At 44.5% G+C, this 25144-nt stretch overlaps 1 protein-coding gene across 1 annotated transcript; it reads left to right on the top strand.

The window, feature by feature from the left end:
- The first annotated feature begins 4091 nt into the window (after positions 1 to 4091).
- On the top strand, positions 4092 to 23684 carry LOC310644848 (uncharacterized protein). Its single transcript, XM_083370159.1, has 14 exons — positions 4092 to 4242; positions 4390 to 4550; positions 5657 to 5816; positions 6493 to 6663; positions 8533 to 8624; positions 9242 to 9399; positions 10059 to 10162; positions 13247 to 13471; positions 15105 to 15190; positions 16504 to 16640; positions 18717 to 18806; positions 19824 to 20032; positions 21783 to 21989; positions 23039 to 23684. The coding sequence occupies exons 1-14, from the start codon at positions 4093 to 4095 to the stop codon at positions 23324 to 23326; spliced, it is 2238 nt and encodes a 745-aa protein (XP_083226285.1). The 5' UTR covers position 4092; the 3' UTR covers positions 23327 to 23684.
- The last annotated feature ends 1460 nt before the right edge of the window (positions 23685 to 25144 follow it).

Here is a 25144-nt window from a genome sequence, read left to right as displayed (position 1 = left end):
AGGCGAGGGCGGCGGCTGCATCGCGAGGTGCTAAAGCTTCGTAAGCAGAAAGAAGCAGCGCCAGTTGGCGCGCCAGACCGCGGCCTGTCTGCGGGCGGCGGTGCTCAGCTCGTCCCGCAAGCCTCCGGGCTACGGAGGAGCGGGAGGGAAGGAAGGTGCCTCGCGATCGCCGTTGTGCAACGACTCTGCGCTTGCAACACTTGCGGGGAGGACGCAGCCGGGTGCCAAAGCGGCTGGAGAGAGGGATCGCGAGAGAAGGTAAGGGGGAAAGGTAGCGGGTGGGGTGGGCGGGGGGAAAGGGAGGGAGAGAAGGGGAGAGCGAGCGAGAGAGCAGCGACCTTTCTTTCGCCTTCTTTCCACCAACGACTCTTAACCAACTTGGCTTGGTCACCTGCCGTGGCTGGAGACCGCCGAAACAGGTCCGGCGCCGTTGGGTTGGCGAAAGGTGCAGAACCTGGGAGAAAGGAGTCTCCTTGGGGTTGAGGAAAGGGGGGAGAGCGCAATCCCAGCAATCAACCAAACTCGAAGACCCAAGCAGGAAAGCCCTGGTGCCCAAGTCTAAAGTTGGCTGCGAAGCTGAGAAGTGGCTTGTTCTGCTGTCCCTGGAAAGTGACAAGTGGGAAGTAATCCAGGAAAAGGTAAAGGTTCCCCCGCACGTGCGCGCTAGTCGTTTCCGATTCTAGGGGCCGGTGCTCATCTCCGTTTCAAAGCCGAAGAGCCAGCGCTTGTCCGAGGACGTCTCCGTGGTCATGTGGCTGGCATGACTAGACGCCAAAGGCGCACGGAACGCTGTTAACTTCCCACCGGAGTGGTCCCTATTTTTCTACTTGCATTTTTACGTGCTTTCGAACTGCTAGGTTGGCAGAAGCTGGGATGCGTAACAGGCGCTCACTCTGTTACGCGGCACTCGGGATTCGACCCGCCAAACTGCCAACCATCTGATCGACAAGCTCAGCGTCCTAACCCACTGAGCCACCGTGTCCCAGGTGCTGTGCTCCAAAACCACATAAGGTTAGAGCACGCCTGAGGACTGCAAACTAGACCGAGAAAAAGTGAAAGCATCATAGAACAACCACATAGTTAACCGTTTCCTACGGTTGCCCAGAAGACAGGTGTGTATCTCTTAAGTCGTCTTTCCCTTGGATCATCAAAGGTTTGCTCCTGCTGAAGGCCTGGCTTTCAATAGGGCAATGGCAAGAGTGCTACAGGGGATGAAAATCTAAATCTCCCGTTTCAAATAGTTCACTCCAGCCTGTTTTAACTTTGGGGAAGGCTTTTATATATATATGTAGAATTAGACGCCACATGGATCAACATGAAATGTTTTGTCTAGACCAGGGGTCTTCAAGCTTGGCCCTTTTATGACTTGTGGACTTCAACTCCCAGAATTCCTCAGCCAGCATGCCTGGCTGAGGAATTCTGGGAGTTGAAGTCCACAAGTCATAAAAGGGCCAAGCATGAAGACCCCTGGTCTAGTAGTCTGTTGGTCTTGACATTTCATTCCCCATGTAGAAAGGTGCCAGTTTCAAGGGGCCCGTAGAGCGGTGTCATAGTTGCTTCAGTTTGGGGTTTGTGGGTGACCATACCCACACTCTGGGATCTGCAAATGATGGCTTGTTAGTGCCGATTGGTGGAACCAACTACCTTTGGCATGTTTAACAATGCATAGATAGACCCAGCATGGTTTTCTTTTTTTTTAATCCCATTTATATCCCGCCCTTCTCCGAAGACTCAGGGCGGCTTACAATCTAAAGCACAAATCGATGTGCTTCTTGGTGGAAGAATCCTTCAGCTGCAAGCTTCTTCAGTTGCAAACAGTTTTAAAGGCACCTTTTGGATAGTAAATAATAGATAGGAGACAGTAGTAGTAAGTATTGGTAATAGATAGCAATAGATCTTTATTTCTTCTTTTTTCTGAATTTATTTATATCCTGCTTTTATTGTTTTTGCAAGAAATTCCAGGTAGAAAATACACACCGTACTCTTTCCTCCTCCTTTATTCCCCACAACAACAACCCTGTGAGGTGGGTTGGGCTGAGAGAGAGTGACTGGCCCAAAGTCAGCCAGCGGGCTTTCATGGCTAAGGCGGGACTTGAACTCACAGTCTCCTGCTTTCCAGCCTTTCTAACCACCACTAGACCAAAGACTCTTAGTTATCTGTCTTAATAGATAGTAATAGTAAGTCACGGCAAGCTACCTTCATTCTTCTGCCATGAAGACTATGTTGTGATTTCATAGACACCTTCATGGAATTCTCTTGTAAGCCTTTGACTTTCCAGAAACCTCAAGAAGACACTTGTCTTGTTTAGCCGTATCATACTCACATTGCGTGCACGTAAAGTCTCCTTTCCCAAGACGATTTCACTGACTTGTTTAGGCGTAGGTGCTGAGAACTTTTCTAATACTTTAAAAATCAGCACAAGTCCCAGAAATCCACGTTCTTTGCTCCAGGCTTCAGGTTAAGATCTTTTTAATAACATATATTTAGAAGAGGGTGTTGCTTCTGTACTTACCAACACTTTACTTCTTTCTTAGTTTATCATCTGCACTGTGTTCTCAACATCATCTTATCTCTGTACAGAACCTGCTACCGAAGCAGTGAAGCAACCACATTAGCAGCACTCCAAGGTGTCAGAATCCATTTATATCACATTCATAAATGTATGTTTAAAACATTATCCCCCCCCCATGGATTCTGCCATCTCCCGAGGAAGGAGGAGTGCATGTGGATTCAGCCTGCCTTAGGTTATTTCAAAGACCAAGGAAACCTTTTGAACTACTGGGGGAACAAAGGGGAGGGTTAGGGAAGAAGGCATCTGGCCTGTGTCTCCATTTGAATCTGTAAAGGAAGAAGGCAATAACCGTAAAGATCCAAAGTTCCCTTTTTCCCACGAAAGGGATGACACGAAGTAAAATGATGGGGGGCTGACCAAATGGGGTTGAGGGAAGGGGGGTTGAACCGGGAACTCTTTATAAAGTTTCAATCTGTAAAACAATACCAAGTCCTGTCTTGAATTTCCACAACCAAGCATGTCCTAGTACAAATTCCTTTTGGACTAGAACTGACTCCAAGAGTTTTTGTTTTCCTAAGACATGGATTGGGGTGGGTCCTGACACAAGGATTGAATCGGGTTTTGACAGTTTCATTTAAGCCCAGGAGGAACACAATGATTATAGGTTGGGTTCCTACACTGCAGAAAGCCATGGTTGATTTATATGGTTTATTGGATAAACCATAGTTGGCTGGATATGCATACAACATGCAACACGCAAAACAAATCATGTTACGGATTCATGTTGAACTGTGCTTTTACGTAATTGTTAGGAAATTTATTTATTTATTTATGCCTTCCTTCCTTCCTTCCTTCCTTCCTTACTTACTTACTTACTTACTTACTTTTTCTTTCTTTCCCTAATAGACAAATATAATTTCTCTTTTTTCAGTTTCAGTTTACACACAATAGCATTTCAAAATCGGGGAGACTAGACCCTTTTTTCTGTTGATGGCTAAGATGCTCTGATGGGACTGGCATATGGGCTCATCAGTAAATGAACCTTGATACCAAGTTGATATGAATCCACATTGTTGCAGTGGATTGAGTTATCATGTGGTTTAATTTTGGCTTAGCCTGATTGTGAACCAGTGACTAGGTTTGTAAGTCACCGTTCATGGTATAATGTACAGAGCCAATCATTTGTGGTTAATTCAACGAACCGTGGAGAAACACAAGCTGGTTTGAACCATGTGAGCAGGGACAGGGTAAATGAATTCAGTCGCTCTACTCAGAGATAATGCAGCTGCTCCTGAATCTCCCATGGGCTTTCCTTAATAAACCATCAAAGACTCATTCCAGGATGAAGGTTCTTTGGAAGATTTTTTAGACTTTGGTAAAGTTTCATGTAGAAACTGGTTAGTTCTTAGATGGGATTACGGGGTGGCGGGGGTGGGGAGGCGGAATGGGGAACAGGAAGAGCATCTTGGGAAAAGGAACATTAAGACACTTCCAAGATTTGTAAAAAAAAACCTGCTTAGGGCTGTAAAGCAGTATATAAGTTTAAGTGCTATTGCTATTTTTCTCAATTGCAGACAAAATGATGGCTTTTTGTCTTCTTACTGCCCCATTGCTGTTGGCTGAGCTCTGCTGGGGATGGGACTTTCCCTTCAGGGATCCCACATTGTCTTGGGAGGAACGAGTGGACGACCTGGTTAATAGGCTGACCCCGAATGAGATGATCCTGCAGGTACGAGAAGCATCTTGAATGGTTTGGTGGGGTTGATAGTCAACAGAGCTTTGGAAGACCAATTTGCTTGTCTTCCTCTATCAAAACCACATCAGAGGGGTGCCTGACCATGGCTACCCATTCACCATATGGGCTTTCTACTCACAGATGGCGAGAGGCGGAGCTCAGGGCAACGGGCCAGCCCCACCTATTGAGCGTTTGGGCATTGGGCCCTACAACTGGAACACAGAATGTCTTCGTGGGGATGCAGAAGCACCAGGCTGGGCAACATCTTATCCTCAAGCACTTGGCTTGGCGGCCTCTTTCAAGTAGGAATTTACCTATTAAGTCAATGTACAGTTAGTCCTGAATTTATGGCCAAAAGTGAGCCCAACATTTCCATTGATCAGTAAAGCAGTTGTTATGTGAATGTTGTCCCAATTCTGTCTCTGAGCTCACCCACTTAGAATCTTGGTCACCCATTATTGCTAAATTTTCAGCATACTATCAGACCTACCAGCATGGACACCTTAAGGGTCCAGACTTGCAAAACCCAGTACCATTTTTGGAATTGCAGAGTTGGAAGAGTCACAAGGATCATCTGCTCCAAAGATAATTTAAACCATCTACCAGAGTCAGATGTACAGCCTCTTCTTCAAAGCCTCCAGAGATGGAGAACACAAACCACTGGAGATAGACTGTTCCACTGTCTACCTATGAACAACCTTTAGGAAGGTTTGGAAGAAAATCTAGATAGTGTCACCTTATTTCTGAGTCTACTTTCCATGGCCAAGGAAAATAGTTACAATCCCATCTTCTGTGGAGCTTCCATTTATGTACCCAACTATGGCTAACATATCTCCAAAAAGTCCTCTCTTATTCAGACTGAATATTGTCTTAAACCGGGTTGCTGCTTAGTTGCATTTATAACTGTTATCCAAAAAATCAGAAGCTGCTACTTTACAATATTTTCTTTTTGTATTTGTCTTATTTCTATTTTCTTTCTCACTTATTCATTCTTAATTCCTTTGTTTCTTTTCTAATATTCGTACTGTTTTTTATCTTGCTAAAAAAAAGATTATTAAATTTATTAAGAAGAACAAGACCTGGGTATCCACGTGTGTGTGTGTGTGTGTGTGTGGGTGTGGGTGTGGGTGTGGGTGTATGTGTGTGGGTGTGGTGGGAATGATGTCCCCTATGCCATGACATCACCATGCAAATCATGTAAATGATGTGCTGCACGCTATTTGCAAGGGATGTCACTGATGCAAAATACACAGTTGGGACTTCAGTTATGGATCTCTTGTGGCCCTGCAGAGAACTGAGACTCTGTCTGTACAGGATGACGGCCTAGCATGGCCCTGCATGTTTGGAGTGACCTTATTTCATGGCAATTTACAGAATCCTTTTCAACTCTCCTTATGTCTTTGAACAGCACTCAGCTCATCTTTGAAGTGGCCAACGCTACGGCCACTGAGGTTCGCGCCAAGCACAACTATTTTGACTCCGTCGGCTATTATAAAGACCATACTGGCTTAAGCTGCTTCAGCCCAGTCTTGAACATTATGCGGCATCCACTCTGGGGCAGGAACCAGGTATCAATGATTTAGGAGCATGAATGGGGAGGGTAAGGATTGATTCCATCACACCTGGAAACTCCCAGATCATGGGAAACAGAATGACTTTAATCGCCACGAGAAAAGTCCTCTGAAACGCAACTACTGTTGAGTGTCTCCAAAGTTGTGAAGGACAGTCACTGATTCTTGAATCTCAACAGGGATTACATTGGAGGTTACAAATATTCCTAGCCTTGGCCATAAGAGTCACCTGAGCTGAAAAAGGAGCTCCTCAATTAGGTCAAAGCAAATCTTGAGATACTTTGCCTTGTAGAAAATTTAAGGAAGACCCAAGGAACTGCTAGATTCTTACTCTCAGAAATGGGATAACCAGAAGTAGAAATGAGTGACTACATGATCAAAGGCTTTGTTTCTCTCTTGATCAGGGGTATTAGGTTTAATTTTACAGTTTTAAGGCTAATAATATTCTGTATGTCGTTATAGATTGTAGGTTCAGGATTGCAGTATTATCATCTTCCCAGGTTATACATCAATTATTTAAGAATCTCGTTGTTCTGGTGCTTCTTTCTGCTTTGTAGTTCTTTTCATTGCTTTGCCCGATTGGTCTCATTTTATGCTTGCCATTAAGGGAAATAAAAACGGGGTGGGAAGAATAGGGTTGAGCTGACCGGTTTGCTTCTTTTTCCACTCTTAGGAGACATATGGGGAGGACCCATTCTTGACCACCCAGCTGGGAATTGCATTTGTGAAGGGGCTGCAGGGTGACCATCCCCGTTACGTCAAAGCTAATGCCGGCTGCAAGCATTTTGATGTCCACGGGGGTCCTGAGAATATCCCTGTATCCCGGTTTTTCTTCGATGCCAAGGTCAGTGAAAGAGGATCAGAGATGGAGCTCCTCTCCAGGCGGATTTCGGAGTTGGGTGCCTCTTTCCCGCCAGTTTCTCTAGCTCATTTATTTTCGTCCCAACAGCCTAATTTCTTGCAACCCTTGAAGCAAGAACAGCACAACAGACTTCACTTATTTATTTTATTTGGCATATGGCATCCACAGAGGTCATGCAATCACGGATATATAACACTAATGAAACACACTGTACTGTACATACAAACACAAATACAATAGATGAGGTAAAATATTAAATTAGGCTAAAACCACGATAAAATCACCATAGTATGGCACTGTAGAGTCGCAACAGGATAGATGCTATAGCTCAATATCTAAGGAAGTTAGCCATTTAAGTGTTTTTGGTGTGGCTGTAATGATATCATGCTAGGTGCCTTGAAATTTACTGAGGGTCATTATATCTCTATTATATCTCTATCTTTATCTATCTATCTATCTCTATCTATATCACTGCATTGGTTACCAGTTGTCTTCCGGGTGAGATTCAAGGTTCTGGTAATGGTCTTTAAGTCCTTACATGGCATGGGTCCGGAGTACCTCGGGGACCACCTGCTGCCGGCATCAACTTCCCTCCGCCCTGTGCGTTCCCACAGAGAGGGCCTCCTCAGGGTGCCCCCGGTCAGAGAATGTCGGCTGGTGGCCCCCAGGGGGAGGGCCTTCTCTGTGGGCGCCCCGGCTTTATGGAACCAACTGCCGGTTGAGCTCTGGACGGCACCGGACCTTCGCTCTTTCCGACGCGGTCTGAAGACCCATTTATTTGAAAAAGCTGGCCTGGCCTAATGGGGGAAGTTAGGGTTTTTTAATTGGGTTTTATATTGTTACTGTTTTATCTGGGCAATTATTTAATTCTTTTTAAAATTTTTGTATCCTCTATTTATATGTGCCCTGTTCACCGCCCTGAGTCCCTCGGGAGAAGGGCGGTATACAAATTTAATAAATACAAATACAAATACTATTTCTATCTATCTATCTCTATATATATCTATACACACACACACACTATTATTTGTTTCTGCGTACCACAATCACATTGCAGGCTCTAGGCCATTTCTCACTTAAAGACATAATAGATAAGCCCTTCTGATTAATGGGACCAAGCACTAGGCCCATCTGTGCTCCTTAATCATGGCCACTGATTTTCCTTCATGTATTGGTTTGGGGGAATCTGGTCAACCACTATCTCCTATTAGCACAAACCAGGATATGAAATGAACCCTCAACATGTGTAAGTTCTGGCTTGGGTTACAAGGAGGAGCAAACAAGGAGACCTCACAGGATAGTTATGAACTTAAGGTATTTACAAAGAGTTTTTAACCTATCTTCATAATGGAGCCTGCTCATTACAGCTGTAAGTCATGATGGTGGTAATGCAGGTTACCCAATTTTATGACCTTTTTTGTGGTAGCCATTAAGCCAAGACCACTGCTGTAAAGTGAACCAACTGTTCACCATGGGCTGGTTTTGCTGAAAAACGGAAGGAAGTGCCATGTTTGTCAAAACCGTTGTAAAATGCAGTCATGTGAACACAGGATGCTGCAAATGACCGTAAATGCCAGCTGGTTGCCGAGCACCTGACATATGGCTGTGAGGGTGTGTGTGTGTGTGTGTGTGTGTGTGCAACTGTTAGAACTTCTGAACCAGGTTGTAAGTACCCCCTGGGGGGGTTCAATTTTACCAGCTCTTTGGCAGCGATCATATGGAAGCAGTCCTAAATTGGAGGATTACCTATAATAAAAGGAGAGAAGGCAGCATTGATTTGGGAAGAGTTTCACAAGCCAGGCTGAATGGGCTGGCAATACACTGAGGACAGGGTGGTACGTTTTGTGACAGGTGGAAGAACGTGATTGGCGCATGACTTTCCTGCCTCAGTTTGAAGCCTGCGTGCGAGCCGGGACATTCAGCTTCATGTGCAGCTATAACAGGTATTTTTTCTTTTCTTTTCTTTTCTTTATTATTTTATTTTATTTTATTTTTGTTTTATTATTATTTTATTTTTAATTTAATTTAATTTTATTATTTTATTTTATTTTTTATTTCTTTTAGTTTAGTTTTGTTTTATTTTATTATTTTAATTATTTTATTTTATTTTTTATTTCTTTTGTTTTCTTTTATTATTTTATTTTTATTTTATTTTATTTTATATTTTTATTTCATTATTTTATTTTATTTATTTTCATTTCCATTTTTATCCTGCCTGTATTATCTTTAGAAATAACTTGAGGCAACAGACATATCCAACACATCTTCCTCCTCCTGTTTTGCCCACAACGACAACCCTGTGAGGTTGGTTGGGTTGAGAGAGATGGACTGGCCCAAAGTCACCCAGCTGGCTTTCATGGCTAAGGTGGGACTAGAACTGTCTCCTGGCGATTGGCCCAAAGTCACTCATTTGATTTTCATAGCTAAGGTGGGACTAGAACTCACTGTCTCCTGCTTTTTGCCTGGTGCCTTAACCACTAGAACAAACTGGCTCTTGCCAGAACAGGAAGACCGCAAAGGGGGCATGCTTGTAAGTCTGCTAACCTGGTTCATCTGGCAGAATTAATGGAATCCCAGCCTGTGCTAACAAGAAGCTGCTGACAGACATCCTCCGAGATGAATGGGGCTTCCAGGGTTATGTAGTGAGCGATGAAGGTGCTGTGGAGCTGATCATGGCTGGGCACCGCTACACGCACAGTTTCCTGGAGACTGCAATTGGTGAGTGTTGCAAAACGCGGCTCTTCTCATCTCCATGCTGGAAGCTCCTTGCAACCTACCTTCAGTTGCAGATTGAGTTTCGAGAGTCCTACTAGCATTGCTCTGAGGCTAGCCTTCTAGCCTGGAGCCCAGATTTGTTTCCATCTGTACTTAATTTCCATCATTCAAGCACTATTTTCGCTCCCAAATCCACCAAAAACTCCTTGTCTGTAATTATCACATAAAGTTTTCCCCTGTCCAGTTGTGTCCGACTCTAGGGGGCAGTGCTCAGCTCCATTTTTTAGCTGAGGGAGCCAGCGTTGTCCGAAGACGCTTCTGTGGTCATGTGGCCAGCATGACTATACGCCAAGGCACATGAAACACTGTTACTTTCCCACCAAAGTGGTACCTATTTATCTACTCACATTTGCATGCTTTCGAACTGCTAGGATGGCAGAAGCTCAACCCATTGTACAGCGCTCGGGTCTCGAACCCAGGTTGTCAGCTGTAAAGCACTGTGAAGCAGTATATAAGTCTTAAGTGCTATTGCTTTGGCTATTCACTTGCTAAGGATGGCACTCAAACAGATAGCCAATCCATGGCTTGCAGACAAACATGAATTGAAGCTAATGTTTCACTGACTATTGGACTAACGGTGCTATCCTTTTTTCTCCCTGCAGTGGCTGTGAATGCCGGATGTAATCTAGAGCTTTCTTATGGGATGAGGAATAATGTTTACATGCACATAGCCGAAGCCCTTAGCAAGGGCAACATTTCTCTGGAAGTAAGTGGCCCATCTCCTTGAAGTAGAAGAAAGACCTACCAGTTCCAGAGCAGACCTGTCAGGATGTGATCATCTCTCTTTTCCAAATGGGTGAAGCAAAGCAGAGAACCCGGGGCTCTTCCAAATGTTGCTCAACTACAACCTCCAGCTTCCTTTGCAATTTATTATATTATTAAATGGGATTGCTGGGAGTTGCAGTTCAACAACAAAGGCATGGCTCAAAGGAGCATCTCCTTGAAGAAGAAAGGCTAAGTGAGATTCCACAACGATGGATTCATATTACAAAGTAGGGAGGTTTTTATTTAATGTGAGCAAAACATCAGGTGTTTGAGTGTCATGGAAAGAGCTAGACTCATCTTCATTTGGAACTTTGTCAATAAAAGTTAGATGGGCATTATTCAGGAATGTTATAGAGGACAAGATAATCTTTGCTGTTTCCCTCCAACTCCAGGTTTTGGACTTGTTATTCCCTAGCAGCATTCATGCAACGTGTTCCAACTGTAAACCCTGGAACTGCTAAGTAGTCATTACTTCATGACTACTTAACAATCATTATGAGCTGTGGTGACGCACTGGTTAGAAAGCAGTATTGCAGGCTGACTCTGCCCACTGCCAGCAGTTCGATTCTCACTGAATAAAGGTTGACTCAGCCTTCTGTCCTTCCAAGGTCGGTAAAATGAGGATCCAGATTGTTCAGGGCAATATGCTGATGCTGTAAACTGCTTAGAGAAGGTTGTAAAGCATTACGAAGCGGTATATAAGTCTTAAGTGCTATTGCTATTACTTGCAATGAGTGAGCAACAAAACATGATAGCTTGCATCCTAAACGAAGTCCTTGTATTACTATGGACTCTGTACTGCAGTTTAGTATGCTTAAGAGTTCAGCATCTTTTATTCCAGCTTCTTGTATGTTACAACACTTGTGTTCTGCTTCATTGTAGTTGCTGCTTTTGTTCATTGACTTCATTTCTTGCACGCATGCTTGGTTAAAGCAAGTCTCCATTTTTAATGAATCCCTTATATTTTAAAAAGATAACTGTGTGTCACCGCACTGCAGGCCTCAGTATGGTTGGTTTGCAAAGCCGTCTGAAGACTGAGATCCTTGTTTGCATTTAATACTATGGGCGTGCTTGAAATAAAATGGGGTTGCGGTTGCACTTGTGGTGCATTGGCCCAAACCTAACAGCCCTGTTCTTGGCGTCAGGAGGGAACACTGTGTCACGGACAGAGATGGGAAGGTCTGGAAAAAAGACGAAGATTTTTTTCTTTCTTTCTTTTTTTTTGCAAAGCCGTTTGAAAAAAACGGGGGGAAAAACCCTGTTGCCCCACCCAATTTTTCCAGTTTTTTTCCAGGCCTTCCCATCATGGGTATGACAAGAGCTGGTAACTTCTCTGTCTTGTTGAAAAGAATTCTGTGCAAGCTTCACTTAAGTAAAGCCATGAAAAGCAACTCTGAATGTATCCTGGGGTCACATTTTTATTTTTATTTTTATTTATTTATTTTAATTCCATTTATATCCCGCCCTTCTCCGAAGACTCAGGGCGGCTTACAAGCTTAGCAGTAGCCTTCATTCTATGTATATGCCTGCTTGTTAGGGCTTTCACGCACACCCCAAGCGGCATTATTACAAAGTCAGCTTATTTCCCCCCACAATCTGGGTCCTCATTTTACCTACCTGGGAAGGATGGAAGGCTGAGTCAACCTTGAGCCTGGTGGGACTCGAACCTGCACTGATTGCAGGCAGCTGGTGTTACTTAAGGAGGCACTAGCCCACTGCTCTACCAAGTCCCCATTTGCGACTTTCCCAGGCAGCTTCTGACGAGCAAAGTCAGTGGGGGAAGCCATGTTTGTTTAACAACTGCAGCAAAAAAAGGTGGTAGAATAGGACACGGCTCAGTTATCAACCGCATTGCTTAGTGACGCAAGTTCCCATCCCAACTGTGGTCATACGGGAGTACCTTTTGCCGGCGTTAACTTCCCATCGTCCTGTGCGCTCCCACAGAGACGGCCTCCTCAGGGTGCCGTCGGTCAGGGAATGTCGACTGGCGGCCCCCAGGGGGAGAGCATTCTCTGTGGGCGCACCTGCCCTCTGGAACCAGCTTCCTGTTGAGCTCCGGATGGCTCCCGACCTTCGCTCTTTTTGCCGTGACCTGAAGACTTGGTTATTTGAACTTGCCAGCCTGGACTGGGGGACTGGGATTTTAGATTTTAAATTTTAAATTTTAAATTTTAGAACATGTTTTATTGTTTAGGGCTACTTGGTTTAATTTATTTTAACTTTTGTATATTATGTGTTGTATATAGTGTTTTAATTGCCCTGTACACCGCCCCGAGTCCTTTGGGAGAGGGGCGGTATATAAATCCAAATAATAAATAAATAAATAAATAAATAAGCTGAGGACCACCTGTAGATATTCTTAGGGGGAAATGTAAGCTGACATCTACTTTTACAAGTGGCTCTTGGAGAAAAATAAATATAGAAGAAAAACAAAAGAAGTTGTAGCGAACAGAAATGGTAATTTTCTGGGATAAGAGATAGTACAAGTCCTATATCAAAAATATTAGAAAGATCGCTCAGCCTCCCTATTGAACGAAAGGAAAGTGGAATTAAGGAAAGACAAAGGGGAAACTGCTTGGGAGAAGGAGAAGAGTGCCACCTTAATGTGCAGCGGAGGGTTTGTGGAATGGTGTGGGAAAAGCAATGGATACGATGAAAAGGAAGGCTTGTGTTAATGTTAGAGTTTGCTGTTAAGGGTATGCATGTAAGCACACTTTTAATTCAGATGATGCCATGCGGCTGGCTAAGAACTGGAGTGATTTGCAGTGAATGTCAGATAGATTGTACAATGCAACGGGGAGTATCCAAAGTAATGCATAATAAGAAAAACGGAATGAATGATTGCAGGCTATGCATCAGTGCCCCCCCCCCAAAAAAAACCACAACAAAGCAGGTAAATGAATTTGTGTACCTTGGAGGGATACAATAGGAAAATGTGAGGAGTTATTTTAAGATATATATATAAATGCTGGTGGGGAAAGTAATTCCTTTACTTAAAGCCTCTGCTTCTCCCTGCTTCCTGCAGATGATCCGGGATCGTGTGCGCCCCCTTTTCCTCACTCGCCTGCGCCTGGGTGAATTTGACCCACCAGCCATGAACCCCTATAATGCTCTGGGGGCTGAGGTTATACAATCAGAAGCCCACCGCAGTCTGGCCCTCGAAGCCGCCCTCCAGAGTTTTGTTTTGCTGAAAAACCGGAATGAAATGCTACCTTTTAAAGCAGAAGATCTACTGCACAAGACCATTGCGGTAAGTGTTCACCGAGACCGGAGGCTAAAACATACGAAGAACGGTTGCAGGAACAGTGTTTTGTCTAATTTAATGAAAAGAAGGAGTGGGGGGGGGGGCATGATAGCAATGTTCCAACATCTAAGGGACTGCCCCAAAGAAGAGGGAGTCAAGCTATTCTCCAAAGCTCATGAAGTCAGGGCAAGAAGCAATGATGGAAACTAATCAAGAAGAGAACCAACCTAGAACTAAGGAGACAGTTAGAGCAATGAATCAGTGGAACAGTGGAACAGCTTGTCTTCAGCCTGCTTTTGATAGGATTGCAGTAATAGTGGGTATTCTCTCCTGGGACATATTCATGGGGAGATTGGCACGTCTGTGAACATGACTGAGCAAATGTTGCCCAGATTGTCCCGCTTGACTTCTGGAAGTTTCACAACAGATCGGCAACACCATTTGGCTCCCAAAACATATCACAATTAAATAATAATAATTTGAAATTAATGGAAGGACAAAGACTTTCTTATGTCAGTTTTGGGGGTCTAGGTGGGCACATTCATGCAGGGTTTTTTGATTTTCAGACAAGCTTTGAAGTCTCCTGGTGGGGGAACCATCTGTTTAAGCTGGTCCAGTCCTATTTGGCCTTTCAAGGTCAGCTAAAGTTGGGTGGGTCCTGTCCCCTGCAGAAGCTTTCTTAGATGAGGCTGCTGAAGAAGAATCTTACTGGGGTTGCAGATGGGAGGTGAGAACCAGGAATAGAGAGAGATTGGCATGAACAGTTTTCTGACTTCATTCCTTGATGTGTTTCTGGGTACTTTGTTAGAGATTAGGTTTCTAATAATAAAAAAAAATAAGGTTGGTGATACAGCCACAAAAGGGGGGGAGGGGGGAATAAATGTGTACTTGTGTGTGTGTGTGTGTGTGTGTGTGTGTGTGTGTGTGTGTGCAGATTGAGACTGAGATAGGAAAAGATATATGGGTTTTTTAATATAAAAATAAAGGTCTGAAAAAAATGAAACAAATTGAAAGCAAAAGCAATACAGCAGTAACAATGATTGATATAGTTGGCCAGAGTCATTGACTGAGATGGGGTGGGGAAGGAAAGGAAAGGAAGGGAAGGGAAGGGAAGGGAAGGAAGGGAAGGAAAGGAAAGGAAAGGAAAGGAAAGGAAAGGAAAGGAAAGGAAAGGAAAGGAAAGGAAAGGAAAGGAAAGGAAAGGAAAGGAAGGGAAGGGAAGGGAAGGGAAGGGAAGGGAAGGGAAGGAAGAAAATTTTTGAGGTCCTGATGAGGGTCCAGACTGGCCAGGTCTTGGGGTTGCTTCTTCAAGGGGTGGGTGCTGTGACCCAGAAGTCCTGCTTTCTAGGTGGCATTGTTTGAAGGTTCCTGGAGCAACATCGCCCTGCTGGGAAGGAGCAGACGCCACGAGAAACAGTGGTTCTAGGCTACAAGGTGATAACTAGCATAGGTTATACTGATTCACAAAACTAAAACATAAACAAACTGCTGTGGATTTTAGTTTGATTGTTAAATTCACTTATAAAATAGAGGGGGGGAATCAATCAAAAAGTCAGTCCTGGAAACCTTGATGGTGACTTAACTTCATCTTCCTCTGAGAAACAACATCTCTTCTACTTTCCCTTATTCTTTCTGGCAGGTGGTCGGACCCTTTGCAGACAAGGCGGATCTCCTCTTTGGGGATTATGCGCCAGTTCCTGAACCCCAATACATTTATACACCCAGGTAGGACCAACAATCCTCTCTGCCCCAAAGCAGCTTTTTGGGTGACTGCTGTGGTATGATTGGGGCTGATGGTGTTAGATCAGAGCTCCCATCTAGACGACTTCTTAGCTTTTCTACAGCTGGTGTGAATTATTATTATTGTTGTTATTTTATTTATAAAATTGATGTGCCACCCCCATCCCACTGTCAAGTGAAAGATGTATGCTATTTGAGTGTTGCCTTGACTGTGGCTCTTCCTGTTGTTCCTCAAGGTTGTTCCTTCTCATTACACTCAACTATGAGGCCAACTGCACTTCAGCCATTACTTTGGGTATAGTGCTGGTTGTAGCTAGTTCAAATGTACCTTATAATGTGGTGGGACTTAGGAAGGACATTCCCAGGGTTGGTTGATCCAGTTTCACAAGTCACGGTTCTGAAGATAAGATCCTTCTGAACTTTGGGACTTCTACGAGCTGTGGTGGCACAGTGGTTAGAATGCAGTACTGCAAGCTACTTCTGCTGATAGCCGGCTGCCAGCAATTCGGCAGTTCAAATCTCACTGGCTCAAGGTTGACTCAGCCTTCCATCCTTCCAAGGTCAGTAAAACGAGGACCCAGATTGTTGAGGGCAATATGCTGATGCTGTAAACTGCTTAGAGAGGGTTGTAAAGCACTATGAAACAGCATACAAGTCTAAGTGCTATTGCTATTACTTGCAATGAGCAAGCAACAAAACCATGATGGTCTGTATCCTAAACTAAGGCAGTCCTTGGATTCCCAATGGACTGTGTACTGCAGTTTAGTATGCTTATCAGCATCTTTTATTCCAGCTTCTTGCATGTTACAACACTTGTGTTCTGCTTCATTGTAGTTGCTGCTTTTGTTCTTTAACTTCATTTCTTGCACGCATGCTTGGTTAAAGCAAGTCTCCATTTTTCATGAATCCCTTATATTTTAAAAAAGATAACTGTGTGTCACCTCACTGCAGGCCTCAGTATGGTTGGTTTGCAAAGGCTGTCTGAAGACTGAGATCCTTGTTTGCATTTAATAGGATGGACATGCTTGAAATAAAATAGGGTTGCAGTTGCACTTGTGGTGCATTGGCCCAAACCTATCAGCCCTGTTCTTGGCATCAGGAGGGAACACTGTGTCAAGGGTAGAGATTTATTTTTATTTTATTTTATTGCATTTATATACCGCCCTTTCCCTGAGATAACTCTGTAAACCGCTTAGAGAGGGCTGGATAGCACTGTTCAGCGGTATATAAATCTAAGTGCTATTGGTATTGCTACTGCCAAAAAGCTAAGGACCTACTCTTGTTTCTGGCTGATGCAGGAGGGGCTTAGCAGCCATCTCAGCAAATGTCACCTGTGCTCTTGGATGTGAGCATCCGAGGTGTCTCCAGTATTGTCCCCAAGATGTGAAAGCTGCAGTCGTAGGAGCAGACATTGTGATTGTGTGCCTTGGGACAGGTAAGAGTGGTACTGTCAGGACTCACCCCAATCCACATCTTAGGAAAACAAAAACTCTTGGAGTCAGTTGTAGTCCAAAAGGAATTTTTACTAGGACATGTTTGGTTGTGGAAATAAAAGACAGGACCTGGTATTGTTTTACAGACTGAAACTTTATAAAGAGTTCCGGTTCAACCCCCCTTCCCTCGACCCCATTTGGTCAGCCCCCCTTCATTTACTTCGTGTCATCCCTTTTGTGGGAAAAAGGGAACTTCGGATCTTTACGGTTATTGCCTTCTTCCTTTACAGATTCAAATGGAGACACAGGCCAGATGCCTTCTTCCCTAACCCTCCCCTTTGTTCCCCCAGTTCAAAAGGTTTCCCTTGGTCTTTGAAATAACCTAAGGCAGGTTGAATCCACATGCGCTCCTCCTTCCTCGGGAGATGGCAGAATCCAGGGGGGGGGGGAAATAATGTTTTAAACATACATTTATGAATGTGATATAAATGGATTCTGACAGGTGCCTAAAAATGCAGGGTTTCCGTCAGGCCTTCAAGAAGTGTAAGATTATAGTGACAGAATCATGCAAGCCTGAAAGCCTTTCTGCCTTGCCTTCCCTTGACTTTTCAGAGAATTAGGGAGTCTCCCTTAGGAGATGCTTTCTCCATCCCTGTTCCTTCTGTGGGCAGAGAGATCTCTCCTCTGACTGTTTTCATCGAGGTCATGGTCATCTCTATGGTGCCTTTATTTTAAAGGCAACTGGACTTTCTGATTTTGATTGATTGATTGATTGATTGATTGAATTTCTATACCGCCCTTCTCCCGAAGGACTCAGGGCGGTGTACAGGGCAGTAAAAGCATTACATACAAAAGTTAAAATAAAATTAAATTAATTAAGCCCTAACAATAAATAATTAAAAATACCCCAAACCCTTAAACCAGGCCGGCCTGTTCAAATAGATAGGTTTTCAGATCACGGCGGAAAGAGCGAAGGTCGGGAGCCATCCGGAGCTCAACCGGCAATTGATTCCAAAGGGCTGGCGCACCCACAGAGAATGCTCTCCCCCTGGGGGCCGCAAGCCAACACTCTCTGACCGATGGCACCCTGAGGAGGCCCTCTCTGTGGGAGTGCACAGGATGAAGGGAAGATGACGCCGGCAGCAGGTGCTCCCATAAGTAATCCGGACCCATGCCATTTAGGGCTTTATAGGTAATCACCAGCATCTTGAATCTCACCCGGAGGGCAACTGGAAGCCAATGCAGCTCGTGGAGAAGAGGTGTTACATGGGAGTATCAGGAGACCCCCATCACAACTCGCGCGGCCGCATTCTGCACCAGCTGAAGCCTCCAAGTAGTCCTCAGGGGCAGCCCCATGTACAGAGCATTGCAGTAGTCTATACGAGAGGTCACGAGCGCATGAGTGACTGTACGCAGGGCATCCCGGTCCAGATAGGGTCGCAACTGGCGCACCAGGCGAACCTGGGCAAAAGCTCCCCTTTTTAATGGCTTAAAGAAAAATCAGAAAGCCCAGTTGCCTTAAAGCAGAGTCCCCCAATCTATCTATGGATCAGTGGGGGTGGGGGCGTGGGGTTCCATGTGAGCAGCCCTCAAGTGCGCACACGTATGCAGGCACTTCCATTCGCATGAGCAGCGGGCACATACCCCCGTTGTTTGTGCAAGCGGGGATGCACGCACACATGTGTTTGCTCGCTGCTCACGCAAGTGGGATGCATGCGTACGCAGGCATGCCACTTCTGCAGCCCGGTTCTGAATGGCTCACAGCCCAGTAGTGGACTGCAGCCCAGGGGTTGGGGACCCTTGCCTTAAAGGACTGGAGAATTGAAGAAGCTTCTTGGATGAGAAGCGAAATATTTTCAAAGAGGAAAAAAAAACTCAAGAAAGTCCAGTTGCCTTTTGGAAAAGCACCTTTGGAACAACCATGACTTGGATGATGATTGAGAATTTCCCTAGACAACAGGGAGAAAAATCTTCCCCCTCTTCCTAGAAAAAGTTCCCACCCATAGAGATTGGATAGCCCTGGAAGGTAAGAACAGCAAAAGGAACTTTTTCACACACTCTCTGTTCCTTCCTCTCAGGAGCTGATCTGGAATCTGAATCCAATGATCGCAAGAACCTGTCTTTGCCCAGACATCAGCTTGACCTTCTGCAGTCTTCTGTGGCCTGGGGTGAGTTTGTCTCTTTCCCCAGGGGAGGACTACAAGAAGGCTGGAGATGGCCTAGTGACATCACTAAAAGAGATGGGGCCAGCATTTTGGCCTTCTTGGATCACATTTTATGGTCCGGATGAATTATTACGGTCCAACTGGATGGTAGCACCTAATGGAACATGGCTGATCTTGAAAAGCTAAGCAGGATCAGACCAGGTTAGTTCTTGGGTGGGAGACCCCAAACAGATTCTAGGGCTGTGAGGTAGAATGTGAAGCTGAACAATCTGAGAGTTGCTGCTATAAGGAAACTACATAGATACTGCCCCCGTAGTTAGTAGGAGTTGAAGTTTATTCAACCAGTATTATAAACCAAGGGTCCCCAACCCTCGGTCTGTGGACCGGTACCGGGCTGCGGCATGCCAGCAACTGTTCCGCACAAACAAGCAAAGCCCCATCCATGGGATGCAGGCAGCACACAAAACTACACACCCTCCGGTCCGCGGATAAACCTCTCTTCATGGAACCGGTCCCTGGTGCCCAAAAGGTTGGGGGCCTCTGTTATAAACTTCTTAATGTTTATAAATTGTTGCTTTAGAAAAATCATTGCATGATTCCTATTTTATACCTCCTTGATCCAAAAAAGGCAGAATCTTACATCATAATGATTGGGGGTTTACTCCCAGATATTAGCTGCATGATCTTGGGATCAGAGGGACTCCAGGGTTGGAAAGGCAAGTCTAAGGGCATCCTTTGGACTCTGAGTTGATCACTTCTAAGTTACCTGTAGTTACCTGTATCTGCTACTACCATTTGTGGATCTTATTCATGGAAAACATACACTCTGCTGCAAAAAAAAAAGAATTTGTAACTCGGTGGAGATGGGCAGTTCCCAGGGTCAGCAGCCTTCGGCTCTCCCTCTGCACGATGGCTGGGGCTGAGGGGTACAATCGTCCGTGTATCTAGAGAGTATAATGTTTGAGGGATGCGTGGATTGCAGCTTGCCTCCTCATGAGCTGAGTGGGCCTTTCATTTCAGCCGCTGGCCGTCCTGTGGTTCTGCTCCTGTTCAACGCTGGCCCGCTGGATATAAGCTGGGCCAAGAAAGAGGATGCCGTGGGGGCAATCGTGGCTTGTTTCTTTCCTGCTGAGACCACAGGGCTGGCTGTGGCCAAGATGTTGGTGGGCGCTGAAGGGGCAAATCCTGCTGGCAGGTTGCCTGCTACGTGGCCAGCAGGAATGCACCAGGTATGGCTGGGATGGATAATGGTGCCTCTTTCCCGGACTGTAGCATTCAAACTGAATCTATGACCACAGTTGGGTCTGGAACTTTAGTTGCAGTCATCAAGTGAGTCCTCGGTGCATCCGATTTTACCATCATTTTTGCCACAGCCGTTAAGCAAATCCAGGTTCCCCCCCATTGACGTTGCTTGTTGGAAGCTGGCTGGGAAGGTTGCAAAGGGTGAGTAAGTAACTCCGGGGTGCTGCAACTGTCATAAATGCATGTCGGTTGTCAAGCACATAAAATTGCAATCGCAGGACTAGAGGGGCGCAATGGTGTCAATGCAATGATATAGTCGTAAGTCACTTTTTTCAGGGTCATCGTAAGTTCACATGGTTTCTAAACAAATGGTCGTAAATCAAGGACTATCTCAATAGCTTAATTTTATACAGAAAAGTGCTTGATGGTACATAAGCAAAAATTATTTTATTTTACTTTATTGATTATTTTATTTTTATTTTATTAAATATTTTGTGTTATTTTTATTTTACTTTATTAATTATTTTATTTATTTTATTTTATTTTATTTTCACTGATGTGCCACTCCATTCATAAGCCTCTAGACATCTCCCTCCTGGAAATCAACACAGTAAAAATCAGAAAAAACAACCTGCATATAAAAAGTAAAAGACCTATAAGACAATACAAATGTAATCTCTAAATATAGCAGCCACTGCACCCAGGTCTATTAGACAGTGAACCTGGGAGAAAAGAGTTGTGGGAGTCCTCCTAACCAGAATGCTAGCATTTCTTGGAGTGACCATGTAAGCAGAGCACATTTGCATGGACATAGGGCCATTCTCAAAAGTCTCCAAAATGTTCCAGGAAACCCACCCACCCCCAGTCCAACTGCAATCTGCTGCAGACTAAACTGGGAACTCATACATCATCTTGAAAGAAGGCAGTAACAAAAAAGTACATTTAAAAGTACATATATTGTTGCCAGGGAAACTACATCCAGGACTCTATGAAGTTCTTCAGAACTGGATTTGACTTGAAGGAGACTTTGCTAAATCTAGGCCAGAAAATGCATCATATGAGATTAAAGTCCGGTGTGCTATTCAGCAATGTCCCAGAGCCAGATTCGGTTGCAGTCTTTCCTTTGAAGCATGTCAGATTCCACAAAGGCCGCTGACAATTTTAATTAAAACTTTATGCTGATTCAACCCATTGAATTAGTGTTTTGTGGGTCTCCAATGGGGGATTAGCTACAGTCCATTAACTGCCCTTGAATAGAAAGGACTGCTTTGAAAATATACAGCAAAATAATGCTGTTGCACCGTTTAAAATAAAAGCAAGGAAAAACAAATCGGTAATTAAACCTTAGCTACAGAGAAATAAGATGACATTGGGACAATTTAGAGCACTTATTCAAGGGTGGTTAACCGATAAAGGCTGGGCAGGAACAGTCCCTCAAGTCACTCCTAGATCCTGCTTGCTATAGCCCCAAATTTCGCAAAGGTGCTTTTTCAAAGGCAACCGGACTTCGTTTTTCCTTGAAGACGTTTTGCTTCTCATCCAAGAAGCTTCCTTCCGTTCTCCACCATTCAGTCAGAAATGAAGACGTTTCTTGAATGGGAAGCAAAACGTCTTCAAGGAAAAACAAAGTCCAGTTGCCTTTGAAAACAACCATGACTTTGGATGACTGAGAATCTCCATAAACATATAGCTTCAAGTCTTTCCATTTCCTTCAGCTAATCTTGCCCTCCACCACAGGTACCACCAATAGAGAACTACACAATGATTGGAAGGACATATCGCTACTATGGAAAAGAGACCCCGTTGTACCCCTTTGGCTTCGGACTCTCATACACCACCTTCCAGTACCATGATCTGGTAGTGAGTGCTGACCAAGTGCCCATCTGTGGCAATCTTAGCATCTCTGTGGTGGTGGAGAACGTTGGATCCAGAGATGGTGAAGAGGTGAGGCAATTCTGTTGCTTGTCTGCATGCAAAGACTGGTGGGGGCAGAGGGGGTGGGATAAAAGAGTTTGAGATGTTGCTTGAGATGGGTGAAAACTCTAGCATAAAGTCCAGGATGTGAGGATGGAGAGTCAAGTTGAAGACCACCAAGAGTTGGAAGCATCTGTGGTGTGGGACAAATTCGGTGCACTTGTCTTCGAAGTTCAACATCCTAAGGATATTTGTATATATTTATAAGGCCCATTTATGGTGGAATAGAGGTTTTTACGAAACGAGTAAGTGGTGGTGACATCTCACAGGGGTTATGAATCTAAAATGGTGGTTGATTTTCAGTCCCCAGGTCTTTGTTGGCAGCTCCCATGAAGAACAGCATTGAACAAAGAACAGAAAGCCAGTTTTGACTTGGCTGAAATAAGAGTTTTTAGGGATCAGGTTGCAGGGCAGCAGAAACAGGAATGGATAAGAAGATAATATTACTAATAAATTATGAATTGTTATTGTTATTTGTTATTACTAATAAGGAATATTTGTCCACATCCAGCTGATTTATATGTTTGATATTTCTTTTTGATGTAGTGTGTTTTGCTTCGAGTGCAGAATATTCACAGCAGCCTGTTATTTGATAGAGAACCACAGTCAGACAGGGATTAAAAAGCAAATAACTCTTCTCTGGATCTTAGAAGCTACATAGTTCTCATATTTCCAGCCCTGGCAGGATTCATAGAGTTCCCCTGGTTTTCTAGAAAGAGGAAGAGAGAAAGAAATGGATTCCGTTCATTGCATCCTTCCAAATTGGATCATACAGATGCTTGTCTCTAATCTCAAGGAACCCGTCAAACAAGCAGAGAGGAAAATGATCCCTAATTTTCAGATGAGTAGATGAAAGAGGCAGAAGTCATTCACGTAGATTCAGGGTTTTTATAAAAGATCTCCCTATCCTTGAAGATGCTGTAAAAATAGGATGATGCTTTGTACGTGTGAAGAATCTACTGATGCCTTCTTCTCTTGAGGACTTTCTCTTCACTTCTGACATTTTTTCTCCTCCATAGGTGGTGCAGCTCTACCTCCGCTGGGGACAAGCATCTGTGCCTATGCCCCACTGGCAGCTAGTTGGCTTCCGCCGCTTGCCGATACGCCAGGGACAAGCTACCAAGGTGGCCTTCCTGTTACCTTTCCGCCAGAGAGCCGTATGGGCTGGACAGTGGTGGTTGGAGCCTGGCACTTTCACCATCTTTGTTGGTGGTCAGCAGCCCTTCCAAGAAGTCCGCCTTCCTTCAAATGTTCTCCAGACCGATTTTCATGTCTTTGGGAACTCCCGTAGTGCAAGCCAATGCTAGTCTCCCAAATAGGCCAGGATTGCTCAGGGAAATCGACCCGGTGGCTTGCTGAGCCAGAGCTTATCGAACAAGACGTTTTGCAGTCAGTAAAAGCTTATAACAGAGGGAGCCAATCTGAAATTTCTGAGAAGGTATGACTATTCATCTGAGAATGTGTTTTTGTTGGCTCCGGTGACTGGATTGCGCTGGACAATGGGCAGGGGAAGGGTTGCCATGGAAAGATAAGATTGCCAGGAGAATAACAGAGCACTTACAGAATAGTAATAAACTCCATTTTCAAGTGGTCTTGGTGGATGTTCTGCTTTTGGCTGCGTTTCAGGAAGAACCAGATTTTCAAGATGCTTGAAAGCTCCTCTTGGTTTGGTGGCCCTGTTGAAATCTGGAGGGGGTGGAGCCAAAGTGATGGAGTGGATGTCTTTTCCTCCATGGGGAAGTATTTAACTGGGAAGTAATATTTATCTCTAATTGAGATAATACCGTAGCACCCCAGTATTTGTGATGGATTCTGTCTATGAAGTGGGAGGTGGTGGGATGGACAAAAGTGAAGTGCCAGTTTTCCAGGAAGGAACAACCCCAGTACAAGGAGGGGTTACAGAATAACAGAGTTGGAAGGGATTATCAGAGGTCTTCTAGCCCAACCCCCTGCTCAAGCAGGAGATCCTGTAACACTCAGGAAAAATAGTTACCCAGTCTCTGCTTAAAAACCTCTAACAATGGAGCACCCACCATTTCTGAAGGCAAGCCATTCCACTGGTTAATTGTTCTCACTGTCGGGAAATTTCTCCTTAGTTCTAGGTTGGAGCTTCCCTCCGTTACTTCTTGTCTTGCCTTCAGGTACTTTGGAGAATAGGCGAACCCCCTTTTCTCTGCGACGGCCCCTCAAATATTGGAAGACCTGCTATCATGTCACCTCTAGTCCTTCTCCTCGTTAGACTAGACATACCGAGTTCCTGCAACCGTTCATCGTATGTTTTAGCCTACAGACCCCTAGTCATGTACATGATTCTCTGCACACTTTCTAGAGTCTCAACATCTTTTTTTTTAAATCGTGGTGACCAAAATTAGACTCACTATCTCAAGTGTGGTCTTACCAAAGCAGGATAAGGTACTAAAACTTCACGTGACCTTGATGCTATCCCTCTGTTGATGCAGCCTAATGCTGAGACAGTACTGAGGCCACACAGCCTGAACCAGGATTGGAGAAAGAAGAAGAAATTTAAGATAGCCACTCTCTAGAATCTCCCAGGATATATGCATTAAGTTAGGGTAGTATAGGTTTAGTCTGGCAAGCTTCTGTCTATATGGTATGAGCAAACAAAGAACTGAATGTTGGCTGGATTGATCGATGTCACTCTTGGATCAGGCCTGACATCAATCAGTGTGTTCCCTAAGGGGTCCTTGGTGCTCTCTTGAGTTTGCTAGTTTTCTTTCAGATGTTTCATTACCAAACCAGGTTACATCATCACTGCTAGTAAGGAGTGCTGTTTGCTGTCAGTGGATATTCTAGTGCAGGGGTAGGCAACCGCTCTTTTATGACTCATGGACTTCAACTCCCAGAATTCCTGAGTCAGCTGCTGACTCAGGAATTCTGGGAGTTGAAGTCCATGAGTCATAAAAGAGCCGAGGTTGCCTACCCCTGTTCTAGTGGCTTGCCTGTCAGTGTTTGGTGGGGGTGATCTTAGAGATTCTTTGATTGGGATGTTTGCTGTTGGCTTCTTTGGAAGTTTCTTGATTGGGTTGTTGCTTACTTGATTGCTGGTCTGATGTTATCCTTGGAGTTAATCTATGCTGATCTGGGTGCTGATTGCTGGCGGGGAG

Source organism: Vipera ursinii (assembly GCF_947247035.1).
Source record: "Vipera ursinii genome assembly, chromosome: 9".
NCBI lineage: Eukaryota > Metazoa > Chordata > Lepidosauria > Squamata > Viperidae > Vipera > Vipera ursinii.
This window is presented reverse-complemented; position numbering and strand designations above follow the sequence as displayed.

Bases quoted from the DNA above. Each gene is read 5' to 3' on its own strand.
- LOC310644848 (XM_083370159.1), top strand. From the start codon at position 4,093: ATGATGGCTTTTTGTCTTCTTACTGCCCCATTGCTGTTGGCTGAGCTC. The intron at 9,400-10,058 runs GTGAGTGTTGCA...TTCTCCCTGCAG, and splicing joins TTTCCTGGAGACTGCAATTG to TGGCTGTGAATGCCGGATGT. The intron at 10,163-13,246 runs GTAAGTGGCCCA...TGCTTCCTGCAG, and splicing joins AGGGCAACATTTCTCTGGAA to ATGATCCGGGATCGTGTGCG.